Genomic DNA, 23390 nt, shown 5'->3' with positions numbered 1-23390 from the left:
TACAGATTCCATTAGAAAAATGTGCTATTAATGAACTGAGATGTAAGAAAGATGTAGAGCAAATACAGCTAAGTACAGGTTACAGATCAATTGATTTCAAAGGCTGCTAATCAAAATTGATTTTTGAATGACCATTTCCATAATGAATTTATAATAATACTTCAACATTTGGCCAAAGTGGAAAATTATTGCTTTTTCAAAACCACACGACATAACACTTAGAAAGCAACAATTCATTCAAAAGGAAATGTGGTTTTCTTAAGGAATAAAGTCAATTTATTTAAGTGGTTCAAAACTTGTTCTGTCTATGCATTTGTTTCTGCCATAGTAATGAGCTGCTAAACTTTCCTCTTGTGGTTTGTAGTTATTTAGCTCATTATAGTAACATAATCATATATCATTATATGCTATAATAAATCTGCCACTTTTCCCTTACAGAGTTAATCTTTTTAAATTGAATAATCTGTTGAGCATCAGGTTGAGTTAGTTTTTCCTTCAGCACAAATCATTTAATATAATACGCTTTAACTTTTCAGACTAAGTCAGTCCAACCAAAAAGCAAAAATACTCCTCAGAGAATGAAGGGCAGAGGGAACTGTTGGGATACTGAACCCCATTACCGCTGTGAATTACTCACTGGGTTTGTGTTCAACTCCTGTGTTTCAGACCTAGCCTTAGCATATATTGAGAGAAAGCAAACCTCCTATTTTGCCCACTGGTAAATTGATCACATGTGATACTTCGCCAGCCAAAAATGACCTTATACAAATGACAGTACAGCTGTGAAACGAGTTTCAAAAAGCTGGTTATCTGCCCGTATAAACTTATACGCTTGCTTATACTTGCAACCAGACAGATGTCCTGCACACTTCTTTATTGTGAATATTTACCACACTTAAGCAGCATACCATCTGGATTATATAACATATTTCTTAAATATACAAGCTCCTGTTACTGGAAGAATCTGTGATAATAATATCCCTTGCTAATTTATACCTCAAAAATTGCAGAAACATTAATTAGTTCCCACAGAAGAACTCTGGAATAGGTGAATAAGCTCCCGATTAGAAAGGCTGAGTAATTCAGAACAAAAAATGTTTTAAATTAAGCAGTGGGACAGCTGCTTAGCTGCTCCTGTTCCTGTCCTCAAATCACACTGGCACTCTATAGTTGTACAGAGTGCCTTTGCATATTATTATATAAAATAATACAAATGCCAAACTTCCAAATAATAAATATCAAAATATTTTTTCTTTGTCTAAGCTCATGTCTAGTGCATCACTATCAGTGGACTGAGCAGGACATTGCCAAGGTGTGCTTCAGCCCACGTATTTTGGGACTAGATGGCTCTTTTGGCAGGGTCACTCTCTCCAAGCTGATGGAAGGCTAAATGACCAGTCAGATGAGGTGCATAGCTAGTAGTCATCTACTGAAAAACCTGAATAAATGCAGTAAATCTGCTGTTGTGATAGCTTTCCCCATTATGATAACATATCACAGTATGAACTGGTCTGAAAATTTTGCTCGGTATGTATATCAAGCCGCTTTAAAAATTGGAGTTCCCATTGAAATGCTGTCAGTCCCTTAATAAGACAGTACTGGCCGAAAATGCAAAACCTGAAATAAATTCTTTCTCCCCAGCTAGGAATTAGGAAAGTTAAAAAAAAAAAGAAAAAAAAAAGAAAAAAAAAAGAGGGAAGAGTTACCTTGAGATCCCTGCTGTATGGACTGGTTTTGAAATTGAGCGTATGGTTTATTTGGTATTCCAGAAAATTGCTGCCCATTTGGTGACTGGCTGTGTGATGACGGAGAGCCATGTTTCTGCAATAGGGAAGGTGGAACTAATGCTTTCAGGGGGCTGACAAGTGGAGAGATTATGTTGGGAGCAAGCCTAGAAAAAGAAAATACAGAAAAATGTCACATATCACAAAATGGGAAAATTAAATACTTGAAAGGCCCTATTTCCATAATGGCCAAACTATAGAAACATTTATTTTGCAGGTAGAAATTATATGGTAAAAAAAAGGTAACAATGATGCTTTCAGATATTCATTAGGAGGAAAGGCAGTTAGAAAAGGATTTCTGTTCCTTTACACTGACTTCTTGTACTAGCCATAATGACAGGATCAAAATGACACCACTCCTCAGTAAGCAGCTTAAACGCAGCTCAGTTTTAGTTTAAAATTTCGTGAGCTGAGATACATGTCCAGAAAACAGAAGTGGAAAATGTAGTTAGAGTGAGTAAATGCAAGTAAATTGTTTAAGTGCCTTTGTAGCTGTAACGGGGTAAATCTTTACACCCAAGTTGCAGCCAAGACAAAGAAAAGCATTAGTTTCAGTTATTGCTCATGTAGGATTTTTTAGACTTAGAAATACAGCTTTAACTGCAACAGATGGTACCGTCCTTTCAAAGAAAAAGCCTGAGTAAGTGTTTGCTTGTGGTGGCACTGCTCAGTGTAAGACTGAGAAGTGGTTGTACCTGAGAGATGGAAAATTCCCCCCAGACGTCTAGGACTCAGGCCAGCACAGGAGCGCTGGGGCAGTCCCGCTCGGGGAACAGTCCCTGACCCAACACTCCCACAAGGAGCTGGAGCCGCTAAGGAAGAACCTCACTAACCCACTTCCATGAAGTCCTCGGGCATCCTCTGCCACCGGTGGAGCAGAAAAGCTTCAGTGCTTCTCCCTGCCACAACGCGACCATCCCACCAAGGGGTGGTACAGCAGCTGGCCCAGAAGGGACGAACCCTTTGCCAGAGAACTGTCTTTTGGCCATTTACAGCCAGAAAGATGGCATGGTGCAGAAGATGGGACCAAAAACCTGGCCGGTCACGTACAAGCCTCTTTTAGAGCTGCATTAAACTAACTCTATAAATGAGTAAAAAGGTAGAAGCTGGATCTTTTACCCTCCTACGGCAGCTGTGACAAATGGCCTTTTGCTCCATAGCCCAGTGTTACACTGTCAAATGTGCGGGCTGCATGGACCATATGTTCACCATATACTCTCTGCTGCCTCTGGAACGTTTGCTAAACATAGGAAGCGGCTCTTTGAGCAGCCCTAGAACCTTCAGATGCTAGAAAACACACCTGTGTGTTTGAGAGCCACTCTGCTGAAACTTCACAGCTACACATCCTGAGGTGCAGAAATAAAAATACCCCTGCAGGTTATAATACATGTCACCTAGCTGGAAAAAAAATATTGAGCACAAACCATTGCAGGTGTACAAAGAATCAACTACAAAACAAATTAAATCTCTCTCTAGTGTCTTCCTCTACCACCGCACAAGCCGTGCAAACACCATAAACCATGATTTGCAATAGCAGTTCCTCACCAGTTTACACGACTGCTTCTTGGAGCAGTTAGGATTAAACTTGGGGAGTGAGGCTATGCTTGACTTAGGGCTAAGCACTACATGGGACCGTTCCAGAGGTAAATATAGATGAACTGTGAATTAACGGTGACAACAGCTTTATCAAATTTAACATGAGAGGCAGAGGAATGCTGCCAAAAGCTGTCACAGTGACACTCTATTAAAAGGGGCTTAAATAAATCAACCAGTCAAAGCCCATCCTATGCTGAAATAATTCCATCTCCCAAAGCAGGAAAATAAGGCATATAATACAAACCACGGAGACTCTGAATATCCCCAAACTAAACTGACAATTAAACCAGTATTGTTAAATGGGTGAAGACAAGGATATTTTCAAGTCAAACATGTAAGAACTACAAAATATTTTTTTTGTGAGAAAGATAAGACCCCCCCACTAAGCGATGACCAGCAATATGCAAAATAAAGAGGACTAAAGTCGAATTTTAAGAGCCAACATGCAAAGAAAAAAAATCTTATCTGTTTTTTGTTTTAACTGCATATTAAAAAGGGCTCAGCAAGAGAGCTGGGATGGCCCTTGCCCTACCAGAGGGTAAAGGCCTGGGGCTGCAGAGGTGCTAAAAAGGGACGCGAGGAATGCGGGGGCCACCTTGTGCCCTCTTCAGGTCAGAGACAGAAAATGCTCTCTGGAGTCTGAACTGCTGAAGAGCAGATGCTCGGGGGAAAATACCGAGTTTATTTGCTAAGAAGCAGCTAAACGCTAAGGTCAGCTCCCATGTGGCTGTAGTTTTTCCTCAAAGGTCTCAGTAGAGAAATAGTTTAACAGAAATGAGCTGTTGTGCAGCCCAGCTACAAGTCGTATCTTCTGCAAATGCTCTCAAATGCGTGTCTGTGGTGAACTATTGCATGAAGATGGGGCTGACATTATCTGCTGGGACCTGCAGAAAAGCCCTTGGTTCGGTCTTTTCCGAGGCTGCAAGGGAGTGCCAGCAAAGCACAACCACAAATTACAAAATGGTCACCAGCCCCTTCAAACTGCGCACATGGAGACATTGTCCTCGACATGCCAGAAATGCCATTAGAAGCCTGGAAATGCTTCTATCTAAAAGGAGATTAAAAAGATTGCAGTTGTTTTCACTGGAAAGATAATAGCTAAAAGAGAACATGATAGTGACATTTATATGGATAATGACCACACACACATCTTAAAGAGAAACAAAAGATGTGCTAAAAACTCCAAGGCCTGGATGAGCCAGAAACCACTCTGAATGAGGGAGGAAAATACTTCTGGTGAGCGAGTACCCTGCAACTGCCTGTGTTGGGTTTCCTCTGCCTTCTCTTGAAATGTCTTGTCCTGGCTACTGCTGGGAAATGTAGCACCCTCGAAGCCTGCCGGGCTGCTCTGTGTCAAGTGCTTTGTTAGGATGGTCGAGTAATCGCATTTTTAAATTCTGTGCAAATATGTTACATGTCAAACAAAAATGGTACATTTAAGGTGTCCAGCTGTGGGAATACTGAAAATCCCAGCTTCCCTACCCTGTTTAACTACTCCCAGAGGCTATTTAAATCTTAACCATGTGAGAAGAATTTAACAGTTTTTATTGTTATTTTTAAAGCAGCCCTCTCCCCATTCACACTCTTTTGCATTCCTGTTTTCCCTGTGTGTGAGCTCAACAGTTGTGATAGCGTTTGTGCCTCGAAGCCTTTGAAATGACTGGTTAAGAGCAGGTGAGATTCCCCACACGAGGCAGGAGGGGTGCGGAGGTGTGCGGGGCCCTGCTCCAGCTGGGTAAGCTGCACAGAGCTGCCAGCTCGCTGCTCCCACCCAGCACTGCTGTCACGGTGCTGGAGCTCAGCGAACATAGCTGTCTGCGGGCAGCCAGTATCCTAGTAACTTACTGCAGCACAGGAACTTGAGCTGAAACCCTGAAAGCTCTGTCTAACACTTGACTGTCGCTGCCTCCTCTGCATGAAGAGAGTTTCATACAGTTGAGCAGGTCAATGTAAAATCTACTACGTTCTGCTCAGTCTCTCCCAAACAGGGAATTTAACACGTATCCCGTAAGTTAAGGCACAGTTTTTAGCTAGGAAACAGCTTTGCTCAGCAGAAAAATCTGGCTATATTAGCACAAGTGGCCAACATGGGGATTTGTCTCCTTAAAATATTCATCACAATGCCTACAGCTCGAGCTGGTCCCTAAAATACTATTTTGTGTGTGTGTATGCATGTGTGAACGTGCTTTGGCATGCTCAAGAAGAGGTTTTTCATCAGCTAACTGTCCAGTTCCCAGTGACGTGTTTTTAATTCTCTCCTGAATATTTGCCTACTAATTAGGTTGCTGTGATACTCAGGTTGTTAAAAAAGAGGAGGAATCATTTCTGATACAAATTAAATAGATAATGCATTAGCAACAGAAAAGAGCTTAAAAGGAGATGCCTACTGTGTGGAAGAAGAAACACGAAACTACTTACACCAGCAACTCAGCTGGATACATTAAAAATTCCCAGGCAGTAGCTCAGGCATATATGTTTCAATAACTAATAGCCTGGACATTTCCTGTTAATACTGTACTACAACCACAGTTTGCTTTTGTTTGGATATTAATAATAAATATATACCATATATTTTACTTTAATTGTAACTTGTATAATTCAGTAAATTTGCAGGTCCTTTGGGGGCCTTTTAATATATATCTGTGCCTATATATAGCTATATAGAAAGATATATAAGTAAATACTCTCACACACACATAAAAAACCCCCTTATCCTTCCTTAATTCATTAAATTTGAGGGCTCCTGGCTATATGGAATATTTCTGTCCAGGAGCATAAATCTTTTTGCTATCTCCCTAACCTTGTGACAAAGCTAAGAAGAATCAACAGTTCTTACAGATCACTTGCACTGCTGATGTAGTCTGACTGTCGATATAGTCTTACAAGGACGCTTGACGGTAAAACACTTAGTAACTCAAACAACAAATTAACTGACTGCAAGGCTTTTACTACTCCATTATCAGAAACCGTATGTCCTTTATGTGAAAGGTAACCTGTTAACCATGCATTTACCTTATTCCTAGCCATTATTTGCTACAGACACTAATGAAGTTACTAGCAAGCCCTCTCTGAATCCAGAATTCCAGTTGCCTACCAATGAAACTGCTATTGCTAAAACCCTTGCTGTATGTAATATATGATGCAGGTAGGAAAGCTTTTTCACTTGAAGATTCATTTTGGTGACTTCAGACCTAATAACAGTAGGAGCTTCTCAATACCTCTCATACAGAGAGGTATGCACCAAAAGAGTCTATGCTCCCTGCATGTGTTGACTGGTTTTGAACTTACAGTATCTTTTGGGAACAGCAGTGTTGCAGGAATAATGTGCAACTTTCTTGAGCAGTGCTAATAACAGAAAGGGGACTATACAGTCAGGTGCAGTAAGAATCTACTTATTAATGACCATATATTACCTAGTGGTAAAACCAGAAAAGCTGTATTCAGTTTTGATGCATTAAGTTATCACGGGAGTTAGAAACAGCTGAAGATATACTACAGTAGTAAGACAGGGTTTTCTTACAAAGTAAAACTGCCAAAATTAGAAGCATGCCCCTGAAAGAAGAGAATTTAAAATGCAGTTTTTCAGATTACAAGGGTGCAATGGAGGAGCCAGCCTCCTCTCCACTCTGTCCAAGACACGGGAACAACAGGGCATGCACCACAGAGAGAAGCAGGTCGGCTTAAAACAAAAGGAGCATTTTGCTCACACAGCATGCCCTGGCCTGTGGCATTCATAGCCACAGGAAGTCACAGAATCAAACAAAATACCTAGTTTTTTAAAAAGGGACTGAATAATTTAATGGCCAAAACCAACATTTCCATGCTAAGCGAGGGGTAATCAAATCTTGTGCTTCAGGATGTAAACTGATCACCCAAGGAGTCAGAGAGGAATTCTCCTCTCTCTTCACTCATCATACAACTTCGTATGATTGACCAGGTATTGTGGATTTTTTCAAATTCCCTTTGAAGCACCATGTGTAGGATGGCGCTGAAGACATAATACTAGCCTTGAGGGACCTATGATTTCAGGTGGAATTGCAAAGCTAATGCATTCCTCTCCTGAGGATGCATCAGCAGATAATTAAGTAAAAGGACTAATCAGAAAAATCTTGTTTATGTAATACCTTCATCCACACAACCGACAGAAAACTATTGGAAGAACTGATCCTAACTCGATAACATACCTTGTCTATGATACTGCACACACTTCTGTACCATGCTAAACTCAGCTTCACAGCCCTTCCTAAGGGAAACTCTTGAAGTCAGATGCGATACTACCCATGAAGAGTCATTAAACCAGCTGTTAGATAACGAGCCAATTCCTCACCTCTACTGCAAAGCATTTGTCACTCACATCAATGGGAACACTCAGAAATCTGGATCTTAACAGAAGGATTTTTAAAAAAAGAAAATTAAAAGTAAAAACATACAAGATACTAATCTGTCTTCTGTCTCATTTTACAAAGTGCATACCTTTAGGAATCTCAAACAGAAATCCCAGTAAGACTTTTGCGTAACTTTTCTTGTGATCATGTTTTAACAATATATTTTGGATAGTGAAAGTTTGTATTAAATTGTAAGGCCTATGTGAGGGAACTATCTAGGTATGCCATGAGCTAGCAGTGATCTATAGAAAAGACATCTAATAGGCTACAAGTACCATTACCTTGTTTTAGAATTATTTATCCTGCCTCCACTTTCAGCCTCCCGAAGTAGGCAGTGGTGTATAAGAATTTGGGTATTTTCACAATGCACACCAAATGTCTTCCAATATTATTGCAACATAAAGAAGCAAAAAATAAATACATATCAACATTGATTTTTCTGAGCTTTCTGTCAAGATGTATGTTTTCTACATTCATCCACAGTACTTAGTAAGAAATAGTTTTACACTTCACCTTAGCCAGTCTTTGTTCAGTAGCAGTTCCTGGACAAATTAACACAGAGTAAGAAATTATAAAGCCAGATTTTGAGCTGGTTTAAGATAAGCTTTTTCATGATCTAGTTGATCATCTCTTGACTGCCAAAAACTACACCCAGTATACTTAATTAGTAAATATTGAATGGAATTGAAAATTGAAAAATAATGAAAATAAATTAAAAGTAAGATTCTTGAATAATAAGTGGGAATGAAGTGTAACCACAAAATAGAAATATCTAAGATAGGGATGTTTCCATATGAAAACTGTCTGGGTTTTTTTTTCTTTTTATGGTATGATGGCTTGATTGGCAGATTCCTCAGCTAGACAAAGAACCTCAACCCATATCCCATTGAGTTCAGTGGAAACAGGACCAAATCCAGACTGAAAAACATCTGTCCTTTATCTCAAGTATTTTTTTGTATATTTTGGGTTGTAAGACCATTCTGTAATACAGTTCTCATGCATAGCGTATCACCATATCAAACAATCTTGACTTTGAGAATTACGTTTAACTCATATTAATATGAAGAAAAGTACATAATAAAGCACCAGAGTGAGAAGCACAAAGCAAAGAAGCTCCATGTTTTATCTTAAGTGACTTGTACAGTATTGCAGCTAGTTACAAAACTGGAGATTTTCCATGAAACCAGGTTCTACCATAAAATCCAGCATGCCAACCATTTCATTCATAAAATCTCTCCCCCAAGCATTATAGTTACTTATATTGTGAGAAAGTCCAATTCAGTTCCAGGACCAGGAGATTATTTTTTTAATGGGAAAAAAAGTTAACACTGATTTTCATCTCTTCCCATAATATTAAAAATGATGTGTAAAGCTCTGCTAATCTGGTCTCTGGATAGCGCCCAATCTCTTGCCACGTGTTTCTGTTCTGGGTCTTGCCCTACGGGAATTTCTGTCAGCACATGCTCAGGAAACAGTTATACCGTTCACTTTTTTTTTACTTTTTTTTTTTTTAAGACGGACTCTATCTGAAGTTTGGTGAACCTTTGCACTAATCACTGCCAGGTGCCTCTGGCTACGTTTCTGGAATGCAAGGAATCTTTTCCTTCTCTCCCTCTTTCTTCCTTTCTCCTCTTCCCCCCATCTCCCTGATATATAATAAATCCTTCATTGCAGGTCACCTTGCTGGGCATCATTGCATTTTATTACACTTTTCTATAAACAATGAGCAAACACTGGGCTGTCACACACTGCCCTTCTTACAAGGCCTCAGTCTCTGCTCCATGACTGCAAGATACGACACTGTGTTTCTGTTTTTCCCTTTTCTCACTGTGCTTGTAGCCAGTATGAGTAGCTGTCTGCTGTTAAGAGACTCAGGCTCTATACTTGGCTCTGCTACCGTGTGTGTGACATACCTCTGTGTGTAACATCTTTAAAGTAGGACTGAGGCAATGCCAGCCTTTTCCTTGCTTCTAGATAAACACAAAATACTATTTTTCATTCACAATACTGCCTTGGATTACTTTGATCCAGTTCTGCATCCTCACTCACCCACACCCTGAGCAGTGTCAACAAGTGCCTGTACAATGAGTGCAGGAGCTAGCTAGGTATGAGGAGTAAGAGGGGTTTCATAAACATTATGGAGAACACTATCCACGGGACCTTTAATGTGACTAAAGAGTCTTAGGTCATTCAATTGCTTTAGAATATTTTTAATAATACCAATCAACAGTGATATGAAAACAGCTTCGGGTTCAAAATTACACACGAGCCAAAGGAGTCCTTTCCAGGTACACCCAAAGGCTTCCTGTGTGGGCCTTCTCTTCAGGTACAGAGTGACTTACTGAAATACTCACAATCTTTTCTAACAAATACACATGCCAAGCCTCAGTTGGGCGTAAAACATAACTCAGTATTTTGGAATGCATTTCATTACCTACACAAACTCACAAATATACACAAACACGTTTTTTCTATATTAAATGAATATCTCTGCAATTTTTCTGACCTGATATGTGCAATTTCTGCAGAGCATTTAATCATAGCGATTATGGGAACTGTGCCAAACTAAAAAACATCTTTATTTATAAGGGTGTGTTCAATAATCTCTTTTGAAATGAAGCTGATGAATCACTGCAGTGGAAGCCGCTACACGTAAAGAAAATTTGAAAACTTATTCCTGCTAACAATCTAGCAGGAAAATATACTTCAAAAGTAAAAAAAATCCTTATTATTGTGGTCAAAGAAATATCAAAACATACTGAAATAAAGAGCAATGCGTTAGGTTCAAGTGATTGCCAGGAAGTCAATTACAAAGACATGCAATCAAACACAGATATTGTCTACTCAGTATTATCCAGCATGCACTGCATGCTTGACTGATCTATCTTATTTTAGTCATTTAAGGTCATTATTCGTTGGCAAATATGCAGCAAGATGCTTCCAGGTGCAGGTAGATTCTGTAACAAGTAGCTGATGCCAGTCTAAAAGGCACTATACCAAATAGTGGGAATAACTTAATCATTTGTTATAGCATAATAAATTACTGTGTTTGGCATATATGGTTTACATGTAACTGCAGAAGTTTCACTTAAAAAGCAAAACAAAATTTAAAAAAAAGAAAAAATAATCTTTACAGATGTTAAGAGTAAATTTAACTGTAGATAAACCCAGTAATGGCTAAAATCATTAATATAATGCAGAAGAGCTGCGGTTGAATCCATCTTAAATGGTTCCTGAGTTACTCTGACCAACTCCTTTAACCTCCAACCTTCTCCTGTAACTCTCTTATTTCTTACTCTAAGATAGTTTTGCTTACAGTGTCTCTTCTGGGCAGGCAACATAGCACTTACTTTGAGATGCACTGATGAAGGCTCTCTAATGAATGTCAATCCAGCCCTTTTAGAAACACAAATGAAATACATGCCCACCTATCTCTGCTGATGGCCAAACAATATTTTACCCCATGATCAAGCACAAAGTTATTCTTAACCATGTATTGTTGAACTAAGCCTATGCTAATGCTAATTTTGCTTTAAGGGGGGAAAAACTGTATAAGCCTATCTGGACATGATTATAAATGAATTCTGATCACATTTTCTACAATGAGATAAATGACATGGGATTTGAAACCAGATGCTTTTAATTGCTGATTTTCTTTGTTACATGAACCTCAGCTCCGCACCTGTACATTGTTCTTTCTTTGGACAGATGTACCGATGCCCCTTTTGCGTGCTCAGATCCATAACACTGAGATAAATGATGATAGGTTCTTGGGTTCCTCCATTGAAAATGTTTTCAGCTGTCAGAGATATCTGTTTCTTGTTATTGGTTTTAGTGCTTTTGAAAGAAAGACTAAAACACTGACTTGTGTATTCTATTATAAATGAAGAGTATTCTCCAGTGGAATCCACAATGAATGAATGATGTATCTCCTTGGTCCTAGGAACTGTTATAAAAACTGTGTAGGTATTTAGTTCTCCAGAGTACTTCTAGAGAGTAAAAGTTTGTTTCCTGCAAACATTCTAGCAACATGCCAGTTCCTAGTCAATTTATTTATGTGAGCTCACAAACTTAAAGATGAATAAAATTTAGACATAAGTAGTTAGACACATAATTGTCACTGAAAGTAATGAGAATTAGGTACACAAATGTATTTTCCTATCTGGCCATGGATTCTGGCAGCTAAGGAGATAGCACAACCTATTGAAAAGAATCTCCCCCATTTCTTTTACTGGTTTTGGGGCAATTTCTTAAATCTTATCCCAGAAACAGTCATGCTCCAGAAAACTAGCTGCTTGCAAACAACAGTGAAAGAATTTGAGTCTGGTACCATCTGATGAGCAAGCCACCCACCAAACCCTTTGTATGCAATCATCATCTACCGGTACAGCTGAAGCCAAAAACAATCCCGCAGAGCAGAGAGGTGGGGTTGTTGGAGGGTGCTTTCTCCCAGCTCCGCAGCTCACTGAGAGCAGGTAGGGGGGCTGGGCCAGATTCTTCTTTGAAATGGAGGCACCTGATAGGGTCCTGGCAATGTATGTTAACAGGGCTGAAATGTGGGTAGGAGCTGGCTTACAGTCTCTTATTGCCAAAGTATAACATGGTAGTAGTACAAATAAAAATCTAACACACAAGATTTTATCCTGTGTATTTGTTTTCAACCTTAAAAATATCAGGAATTTCAAATCTGGTGCTCCCTGGTTGAGCGACGAGGGAGGGTCTGTATATGTTGTGTTGCTTTACATAACGAGAAATGAAGGACTAAATTTTTAACAGAGATCTCTTTACATTTAAGTATTTCTGTGGTATTTGAATTAACAGGTGCTAAGAAGCAAGCAAACACAAATTCTGATGTTTAAGCAGCCTGATTAAAATGTCTCTTTTCACCTGATTGTTATTAAGTCCTGTTTCTTGTGATTTTGTATGGGTAAGTGGCTCTCCAGCAGGGTCTGGAACATGGTTTGAACTGGTTGCAGTTAGCTGGTGAGAAGCCCGGGCAAAAGAGAGTTGTGTAAGCTCCTTCCTCTAACCTTGATTACTTAATCCTTTATATTAAAGGCTCACAAGACTGGATTCAGAGTTCTCATTAATCATCACCTATGGACATCACAGATTTCTTAATCCCACTGGTTCTTCATTTACTGTTGTGTTTACAGAGCAGAAATGACCTAAATTTCCACAGGAATATAAAAAAATAGTTTCACTTTCCTTTCCCTTGGAGACACATCACCTTCCCAGTAAAGTTATTATTTGTCAGTACCCCCTGCTTCTTTTGAGAACATAAGTGCTGTTTGTTATGAGCAACACAAATGACAGAGGGCCTCACAGTCACATATAGAGGGACCGTGTTCAGATCCTACAAAGTGACCTTGTTAGGTCATTACACTAAATTGGTGCAAATCCCTAACTTGGTGCCACCACTCAAACTCACTTAACTTTAGTCATATCAGTTTCATTTAAGCTGATCATTTATCACACTGAATATTGTAAACTGGAATTTACAGAGATAGTTTACAAATGAAACTAAGTACATTTTTAGATTACTTAGATAATAACAGCTAAAAAAATAGTAGAAAGCCAAGTGCAACATCCACCTAAGATTTAATACTAAAAGCTGTTTTTCCGTCTTCATTCTGCTACAAATCAAAGTAGACTATTTTTGCAATGGGCAAAATGAAACCGAGTTAGACATTATAAATGGCATATGCTACAAGAAATGCTAAAATAAACCTTTGCTACCTGAAATAAAAAATAAATATATATTTAAGCCTGGATCATGACAAGCTCACTTTCTGGATGCCAAAATATTTCTCAGTCACACACTTTTAGTTTAATTAATATCAATATAAGTAAAATTTTTTGGTCTAGCATACACTTCATACCAGAATTTGAAAAAATACTCTCCATATTGTATAAAGCCAGTATAAATACATTTGGTAACGAAGTCAGATTTCGTTAGAACATTTTCAAGTGAATTAGATAATTTTGTCAAACTATTTAAATGTCTTAGCAAACCATTTGGGAAAATTGACTGCTGCACTTGGTATTGACTTTGGCAAAGGATGGTATAACATAGGGCTTTAAAAAAAAAAAAAGAAAAAGCCTTTAAATCAAATTCTGAATCTTATGTCAAACTTGAGTAGACTGTTTGTACTCTGCCTCATGTAGTTTTTGGCATCTTCCGTATTTGATGACTCAGTAATTAGATTTCTTGATAGTAATCATTTGGTTCATTCCACAGACTTAAACTATGCAATCCAGTCTTGTCATCGTACTGATTCACAGTACAGAAATTCTTCGCATTTACTTAAACATGAATGCTGAGACAGCTGACAAATGAGGCAAAACATTATATGTGTGCCAGAAAGCTGGAGCAGTTAATATGAAGAAAGGTAGTGTTAGGTGTTTCTTTCCTATTGTAAACCATATATATTTTATATGAGTAATGGCATACTGCTATGAACTGGCAAAGGTGTAACAGTTCTGTAATTCAGTGGCTCCAAGCATTAGATTATTAAGTGATTTTGCCCAGTTAAACGGATGAATGCTTTAAACAAAACTGTGCTAAATGAAATTCAAGGACTATTAGTTCACACTAAGTTTCTGTACTTGCAATTAAAATGTCACGTATGGGCTTTATTTCAGCAGTCATTAATAATGTAAGCATAAACAATTAAATACAGCAAAAGGATCTTGGACTGGGTATGACAATGCTGAATGTATTATTAGAAAATGGTATCTGAGGTGCTGAAAGATTCCAAGTAATTATGTCATGAAACTAGATACCCTGTTTTAAAATAACTCTTCAAAAATACATTCCACTCTCCATTTTCTGATGTTTGGTTCATGGTTAGAAATCTGTTATCATCTCACTCTTATATTTTGTCATAGGATATTAACTATGGTGTTTCTGCAAAGACTTCACATTACTTAGGTATATAAGCACTGAGAAAATAAATCAGCACTGTTGTCTCCTCTGAGAAAGAATACCTATTCCACTAGAACTGAAAACAGCAGAGACGATTCTGATGTAAACTTTGGCCTAAGCAAATGATCAAAATGTCTGTAGAAGGAGCTCAGTGAGAAACTCAGCTCACTCAGCACGGTGTTTCTGCTGAAAGAGCAGTGCCGTACTCTGGAATGGAGACACGAGGGGCAGCAAGGAGAATTCATCTGGGAGCTTCAGACCCCTCAAATGGGAAAACTGTCTGCTGCCCTCATTCAAGTCTTTGCTTTCATTTCTTATTAACAGTACCAGAATGTGAAGTGCCTTCGAAACAAATCCACCTTACTGACAGCCTGTTAAATCCTTCCCATAGTATATCCTTACTTTATTTCATTCTTGGTTGGGGTTTTTTGCCTTAACTCCCCTAGGAACCAACTCAAAGAGGAAACAACTGAGCAGCACACTGGGGAGTGGTGAGAGGAAGGGATCCTACTCCCCCAGCCTCAAGTAGTCCCATTCTACAGGGAAAGAATAGCTCGTGGATTACCTTCACTTTGGACTGTCTGTCTCCATTCCTCCTATTTCTGCTCACTGCCTTCTCTGCTACAGAAAACTTCATATTTATCTGGTATAACTTCCATCTAAATCAGCATGCCCAATGCCTCCTGTTGGCCATGACTCTGCCATGGGCATGGGTCTGCCAACAGGAAATACAAGGTCGAGAATGTGGGTGGCAGGGCAGGGAAGGAGAAGGGTTGGGCACAGGCATCTTATGTGATGGGGACGGGGTAAATCTCTTCCTATGATGGGCAGATATGCATCATACATTGGGAGGGGGCACTGGTACCTGCTACTGGCATAGGTCAGAAGAGATGGCTGAAGGAGGAACAGGGTATAGAAGCTAAGGTTGCTACAGCATTCATTCCCCAATTAAGAAAAAAAATGGATTAATTTGTTCCTAATTGAATTTCCTCAATCAGATTGTTCTTCAACTCTTCCAGGTGTAATTCTCCTTACCATGCCCCTTCCATGCCACATACACTCTGCCTTCTGCCCTTTGCTTAAAGCATACAATTAAAAACTTTCTGGGCTTTCCTTTCCCCATATAAAAGAAGGGATGGGTCAGTCACTGGACTAGGATGGGAAAACTCAACATTCAATTGCTGTATTTGCTAAAGAACCCCAACATATTTTTAGGAAAGAAAATCTCTTAATCTCTCTGTATCCCAAGTTCCCATCAGTAAAGCAAAGTCAGCGTTCCTTCCCTGTCAAAAGTGCTGGGAAGAAAAACTGTAAGTTTGATGTTTAATTTGCATGAGGCTAGGCACCAAAAAAAATCTAAGCAAAAAGATCAAAGCAGAATGTTGTGGCTTACAGAGGTTCTTTACTGTTGAGAAGATGTTATGAGATCCTTGAGCAAATGGTGCTTTAGAAATATCAGATACTGTAGCAATGCAATACAATCCATACTGTAGCAATGCAATCTATACAATCAATGTGATAATATACCCTTCCCTGATTAGAAGCTTACAGGTTAGTGCCTGCTGCTGAGAGATGTATTACAGAAAATCTTATGAGAGAGCAAGGAAATGAGAAAGCCTGCCGTTCTGACACAAAATAAGTCTTACTAAGGCAAACACTGCCTTATTTCTGAGTGAGTCATAGTTTGGGTTTTTACCCTTTGAGAGATTTCTCATTTTAGCTGAGAAAAGTTCTCTGCACTTATCCAAAACTACAGGAAGTCATCAAGGAAGAACTTAAAAAAAAAAAATCTAAATGCAATTGCATTCTATGAAGAAAAAAATATCTCAGTGTGTTTTGTTGAAGATAAGACAAGGCCCTGAGCAACCTGATAGTAATGTCAAAGTTTGCTCTGCTTTGCACAGGGGATGGATGACATGACCTTCTGAGGTCCCTTCAAAACTAAATTATTCTATGATTCTAAAACAAACACAATTGCTTAGTTTGAGCCAGTGTTTTTCATTTGAACAGCATCCATGCAAAGTAAAATAAACAATTAATCATTCATTACCATGCCTGACAGAGGCCAAGCATGTTTCATACACATACCCTTCCCTGGCACTCTCCAACGGCGACTGATGGTGATGTGGACTAGAAAGGGTAGAGTCGAGTGGATGGTGTCTTGAAGGGATGTCATGGGGAGGCGGCAATATACCTGGTGAGGGACCATTATGGTTAGCGCTGGAACCACTGTACATGCCTGTGAACACACATCATTTTGCAAAATAAAATAAGCAAGGAAAGAAGCATCCAAGTAAGTCCTTGGGCGTCCCCAACTGCTTCCCTATCCCCCACCCGACCCTGAGACACAAACACACAGCAGCCCACTTCTGTTGGGGGAGTCATACTGCCAGGGGGAGTCACCTACTCAGAGATCCAGTACGTTAGTGAATACTGCTGTGCTTGGAACAGCACTCAAAGCTGTATCAAGGTATTTTGATGTGTGTGTGTCTCTCCTCCAACCCTCTCAGGTGGTCCATTTCTTCCTTGCTGTGACTGCAGACCTGTAAGCACTCCTCCTAGCATCTGGCAGGACTCGGCAGGACTCTCACCCTGCCTTCTAGTACACAGAGGTACTGAAGGAGTGTTGATGTTATTTTTTTTTAAGGACGCTGGCTACTCTCCTCTACCATGGAAGTTGGGCACCAATAGTCAAGTGTCTGTCAAGCCCTCAAGCACATACTTTGTTGAGGAAGCTTTGCCCAAGACTCTTGGATTAAGATGCTGGGATTAAGTTTTTTTTCTTATAGTCTCCCTTCTAAAGAGTAAGCCATGCACTAAGACAGTCTAGGCTATATGGGGGTCAGGGCCTTGACACTGACTTTTGGCATGAAGGCTGCACTGAGGGCAGGCGTCTGCAATGAGGGGAGATTGCAGAAGTGCTTGCTGCCTGGCATTACAAACACTGTTTGCAAATGCCACCCTATGGCAGGAGGAAAAAAGGACTGGCCTCTAGTAAGTGCAATTCTTGGAAAAGCCTAGTCCTTCTTTTCTCAGTTTCTCTGCCCTTCTCCTCTTCTTAAAGCTTGCCTACAACACATCTCCCAGAGTTTTGGTCCACCAGGGCATGCCTCCCAGGGAATCTGCACACAGAGGAGGATTAGAGCAGCCACTCACATTGTATTCTGAAGGCTGTGGGGAGCAAATTAAGTTTGCCGGCTCCCACAGTGTCCAGCTATACAGCACAGAAGACCCCACACCCCCTCTGAGGCCTAGTTTCTTTGCCTTCTCTCCTCCTGTAGCATTCACCTTTCCTCTCCCACTCATTGTGTGCAGAGCTACACGTTCAGGAAGAGAGAGCTGTGTGTCAGCTATACTTGGACGTGTCCCACTGTCAGTGACAGGGTTCTAGACGGCACTCCTCCCAAACTCTCACAGTGACATGGAATAAGCAGAAAGCATCATGAAAATCTGGAGCCGTGGGGAATGTGTGACAGCCCTCTGGGCGGATAAGACACGGCTGAATGTCAGCATCTGTTTCTGTGTGATTGAAGAGCAGAACCACTAAGGCAAGATTCCAGCCACCTTTGTCAGGGACTTCAGATGAGTCAAAAACCTCTCATGAACAATGAGTCCTCAGCTGTTGACAGATCTAAAGCAACAAAAATGAACCACATCATCTCTGTCTCCCAGTAGACAGAACATTTGTCAACCAGCCAGTGAAACCAACTTGCTTTCTGCACTGAAAGTCAGACAGAAGGGGCTTTAAGAAGTCAGATGTTCCCAGGTGATGCTAGGATTTATTTGTCAAAGCCTCTTCTGATAACAGTAAGTCAGTAGCTAGGATGCTACATTGTGAAAATGTCATTTTTGTACTGGTGGCTTCAGTCCATTTTATAATACAATAGTTTCCACTTCCCCCAAATCCTTACTGTTCATACATTCATTATCAGGCTTGGAAGATGAGCCAAATACCAATTTGACCTTGACTGTACAGTGTCATTTCACACTTCAGCTGTATTTCCTACAACACACAGTTCAGGTATATTGGCAGCACAGCCTAGAGGAAACTGCTGAACATAAAAAGAGATGTTTATGCTCTCTAAGGCTAGCAGACTATTACTGGCTGCTGTCAACAACTCGCCCAAAAAGCTCAAAAACCCTTGAAAGGTAGCTTTAACAGTGTGGTGGCCAATAAACACACTCAAATGTTTTATCTTACAATCCCACCCCTGAACAGTTCATGAATGTTTAAGAGGTGTCTCCTGGCCCCTTCCATACTGTCTCAGCTGCTGATGATAGTTCAACTCTTTGCTTGAGGTGGATGAGAAAGAGTAACAGAGTACCTACAATCAGCTTGCCCCTCTAGAGAAGCAAGAAAATGTTAAAAAAACCCACCCCACACATCCATATGTCCAGGAGACGAGTCCTGCATGATCCCGTGCACTCAAACCTACCCCATTAGAAAAGCAAATGAAACCAGAATCCCTGTCACCCCGGGTTTTTGCCATGCCCAACCACTATGCAGAGGAGTTTACCCAGCTGTGGAACTACTAGGGTGGACACCCATTGCCTACTCTTGCGCTTGAAAAGATGTATTGCTGTGGATCTCCTCTCCTATTTAAAGTAGGGCTTCTTCCATCCACCGTCAGTTTATCCATCTTTTGACTTACTGATCACACCTTCTCCGGAAAAGGCCCCTGCTTGGAGCGTATGTGTGCTGAGGCTTGTAGGGTTTGTTCATCAGTGAGTTTTCCTTTTCCTACATCTTTATTTACCACAACATCCCCTGACCCCCCTTCCATACCACAGCTTGTGCTGCCTCACCCCAGAAGCCACTGGCTCCCCTCACACCGACAGCCCCTCTCCATGGCATTGCTAGATCAGCAGCCCACCGCAACATAGGCTAAAGCATGTCAGGGTAAACCCAGCTGTCCCCATATCCTCTGTGACACTTTGACAAATGTGGCGCTACACGTGTGCTGCGTGCTGCCAAGCAGCATGTGTCACAGCTGAGCCCTGCCTGCCTCTCCCGCAGTGGGAATACTAATTTTGGGTGCCACTCTCTGGTATCCAGCTGCCAGTATTAATGAAACTTGTCAGAACACAATTATCTCTGAGGCGTTTGTCAGATGTGGTTGAGCTTGGCTAATGGATTTAAAAAAATACTGTGAGGAAGGGGACTGACACACATGTGGACAGAGAGGCGAGCAAAATTATTATATAAGCCTTGCTTCCTAAGGAAATGAGACTAAACCCAGAGTCCTGATTTGTATGGCGTGTATCCTTCAGACACAGGGCTAGTGGGAGGAACGGGGGGAGCTACAAGGTTGCTCTGGCATCAGACACAGCGATGTGTGCTCCTGGGCCTGGTGGTGAGGCTCTGAGACTGCACAGCCTACCATTTGGATGAGGGCTGCATCTGCCCCTGAAGCTTCTGGATAGTGAGAAAGCTGAAACACGAGCCAATGTAGACAAAGAATCAACCCTATTGTTTACTTGCTTTGCTTGCATGGGGTGTCTGCCTGTAATTAAGAGTACTTCGGGGGCCATGTGGCACACACAATGGAAGATGGGATTTACTGTGAGATTCCATGTGAGTCTGCAATGAGACATTAGTCATTTCTGTTGAGTTACTGAGAACCAAATTGATACTTCTTTAAAGTTAAAAGTTATTTATCTTACACAGTGCAAAACAAGGGCACTCCAACAAAACATTAACTTTACTTCCTTCAGAGGGACAGACCTTTCCCTGGTCATGGGCACTGTGCAGGGTGTACTATACTAGGCACTATGAATGCTATCAGCTATCAGCCATTTATGCTGCTACTGCAATTCATTTTGACTGTAAAAAGTTTTGATAGGCATATTTTTATTCCAGACTTAAGACACTCAAAGTTTGGAGCTGCTGTCACTCTGATCCCATGACTACCTAATGGTATGTTCATGGGTTTTAAGCCCAAAGATGGTGCTTTTAGAAGGAAATATTGGCAGTGGCAGTTTATCAGGAAAGAGAGAGAGTGAACTGCCTTATTCAGGGAAGCAGGAGGTATCTGCTGATATGAGGGTGTGTAAGATCCTTCCCACTGCCAAGCCCTAACAGAAAGGAAGAGTTGTTTGAGGGGAGAGAAATGCTGTCTTTGCTGCGTGGATCCCTTTGCCCGGAACACTAGGTGCCTCTACAATGGAAGAAGTCCATTGAGGTTGCGGAGAGAAGTCCTGCAGCGATCAAAAGGGACTTCAGGGCACTGGGGCGACTGGTTCAAGGATCGGGAGCACAGGTAGTGTTTTCCTCTATCCCTACAGTGGCAGGGAAGGATACTGAAAGGAGCAGGAAAACACACCTGATCAACGCGTGGCTCAGGGGCTGGTGCCGTCGGAGGAATTTTGGCTTTTTTGATCATGGGGAGGTTTACATGGCACCGGGCCTGCTGGTGACAGACGGAGTCCAGCTGTCTCACAAGGGAAAAAGGATCATGGCTCATGAATTGGCAGGGCTCATTGAGAGGGCTTTAAACTAGGTTCGAAGGGGGAAGGGGATAAAACCAGGCTCGCTAGAGATGAGCCGAGGGGTGGTGTGCCGATGCCGGGGGCGAAATTGATAGCCCAGCTCAAGTGCATATACACCAATACACGCAGCATGGGCGGCAAGCAGGAGGAGCTGGAAGCCATTGTGCAGCGGGAGAGATATGACTTAGTCGCCCTCACAGAAACATGGTGGGGTGACTCTCACGACTGGAGTGCTGCAATGGATGGCTACAGACTCTTCAGAAGGGACAGGCGAGGAAGGAGAGGCGGTGGGGTGGCCCTGTATGTTAGGGAGTGTTTTGATTGTATAGAGCTCAACGATTGTGATGATGGTACGGTTGAGTGTCTATGGGTAAGGATGAGGGGGAAGGCCAACGAGGCAGATATCCTGCTGGGAGTCTGTTATAGACCACCCAACCAGGATGAAGGGGCGGATGAAGCGTTCTATAAGCGGCTGGCAGAAGTTTCTCAATCGCTAGCCCTTGTTCTCGTGGGGGACTTCAACTTCCCAGACGTCTGCTGGAAATACAACACGGCAGAGAGGAAGCAGTCTAGGAGGTTCCTGGAGTGTGTGGAAGACAACTTCCTGACACAGCTGGTAACTGAGCCTACCAGGGGAGGTGCCTCGCTCGACCTGCTGTTTACAAACAGAGAAGGACTGGTGGGAGATGTGGTGGTCGGAGGCCGTCTTGGGCTTAGCGACCATGAAATGATAGAATTCTCGCTTCTTGGTGAAGTAAGGAGGGGGGGCAGCAAAACCACAACCATGGACTTCCGGAGGGCGGACTTTGGCCTGTTCAGGACGCTGGTTGACAGAGTCCCGTGGGAGACGGTCCTGAAGGGCAAAGGGGTCCAGCAAGGCTGGACGATCTTCAAGAAGGAAGTCTTAAAGGCGCAGGAGCAGGCTGTCCCTGTACGCCGTAAGAAGAACGGGCGGGGAAGACGACCGGCCTGGCTGAACAGGGAGCTCTTGCTGGGACTCAGGAAAAAAAGGAGAGTTTACCGCTTGTGGAAGAAGGGGCAGGCGACTCAAGAAGAGTACAGGGATCTTGTTAGGTCGTGCAGAGAAGAAATGAGAAAGGCAAAAGCCCAGCTAGAACGCAATCTGGCCGCTGTCGTTAAAGACAACAAAAAAAGTTTTTACAAATATATTAATGACAAGAAGAGAGCCAAGGAGAATCTCCATCCTTTATTGGATGCAAGGGGGAACATTGTCACTGAGGATGAGGAAAAGGCTGAGGTACTCAATGCCTTCTTTGCCTCAGTCTTTAACAGGCAGACCAGTTATCCTCAGGGTACTCGGCCCCCCGAGCTGGAAGACGGGGACGGCGAGCAGGATGAACCCCCCGTAATCCAGGAGGAAGCAGTCAATGACCTGCTATGCCACCTGGACACTCACAAGTCTATGGGGCCGGATGGGATCCACCCGAGAGTGCTGAGGGAGCTGGTGGAGGTGCTCGCCAAGCCGCTCTCCATCATTTATCAGCAGTCCTGGTTAACGGGGGAGGTCCCGGAAGACTGGAGGCTTGCCAATGTGACGCCCATCCACAAGAAGGGCCGGAAGGAGGATCCGGGGAACTACAGGCCTGTCAGCCTGACCTCGGTGCCGGGGAAGATTATGGAGCGGCTCATCTTGAGGGCGCTCACAAGGCATGAGCGGGACAACCAGGGGATCCGGCCTAGCCAGCACGGATTCATGAGAGGCAGGTCCTGCTTGACCAACCTGATCTCCTTCTATGACCAGGTGACCCGCCTAGTGGATGAGGGAAAGGCTGTGGATGTGGTCTACCTGGACTTCAGCAAGGCCTTTGACACCGTCTCCCACAGCATTCTCCTAGAGAAGCTGGCGGCTCACGGCTTAGACAGGTGGACTCTGCGCTGGGTCAAAAACTGGCTGGACAGCCGGGCCCAGAGAGTTGTGGTGAATGGAGTTACATCCAGTTGGCGGCCGGTCACGAGCGGTGTTCCCCAGGGCTCAGTACTGGGGCCGGTCTTGTTTAATATCTTTATTGATGATCTGGATGAGGGGATTGAGTGCACCCTCAGTAAGTTTGCAGACGACACCAAGTTGGGCGGGAGTGTTGATCTGCTCGAGGGTAGGAAGGCTCTGCAGAGGGACCTGGACAGGCTGGATCGATGGGCCCTGGCCAACTGTATGAGGTTCAACAAGGACAAGTGCCGGGTCCTGCA

The 23390-nt window shown here is 42.1% G+C and overlaps 1 protein-coding gene across 2 annotated transcripts in view; it reads right to left on the bottom strand.

The window, feature by feature from the left end:
• Positions 1–23390, bottom strand: part of GLIS1 (GLIS family zinc finger 1) — a 211923-nt gene that overhangs the window by 9543 nt on the left and 178990 nt on the right. The window contains exons 8-9 of one of the 2 annotated variants that reach the window (XM_076340174.1): positions 16782–16932; positions 1707–1891 (exon numbers count right to left, since the gene is read on the bottom strand). In XM_076340174.1, coding sequence (XP_076196289.1) covers positions 1707–1891; positions 16782–16932 — 336 coding nt within the window. The remainder of the gene's footprint in view (positions 1–1706; positions 1892–16781; positions 16933–23390) is intronic. The other variant, XM_076340175.1, reaches the window with a different exon arrangement.

This window comes from Aptenodytes patagonicus, chromosome 5, assembly GCF_965638725.1.
Source record: "Aptenodytes patagonicus chromosome 5, bAptPat1.pri.cur, whole genome shotgun sequence".
NCBI lineage: Eukaryota > Metazoa > Chordata > Aves > Sphenisciformes > Spheniscidae > Aptenodytes > Aptenodytes patagonicus.
The sequence above is the reverse complement of the archived record's forward strand: the minus strand, read 5'-3'. Positions and strand labels throughout refer to the sequence as shown.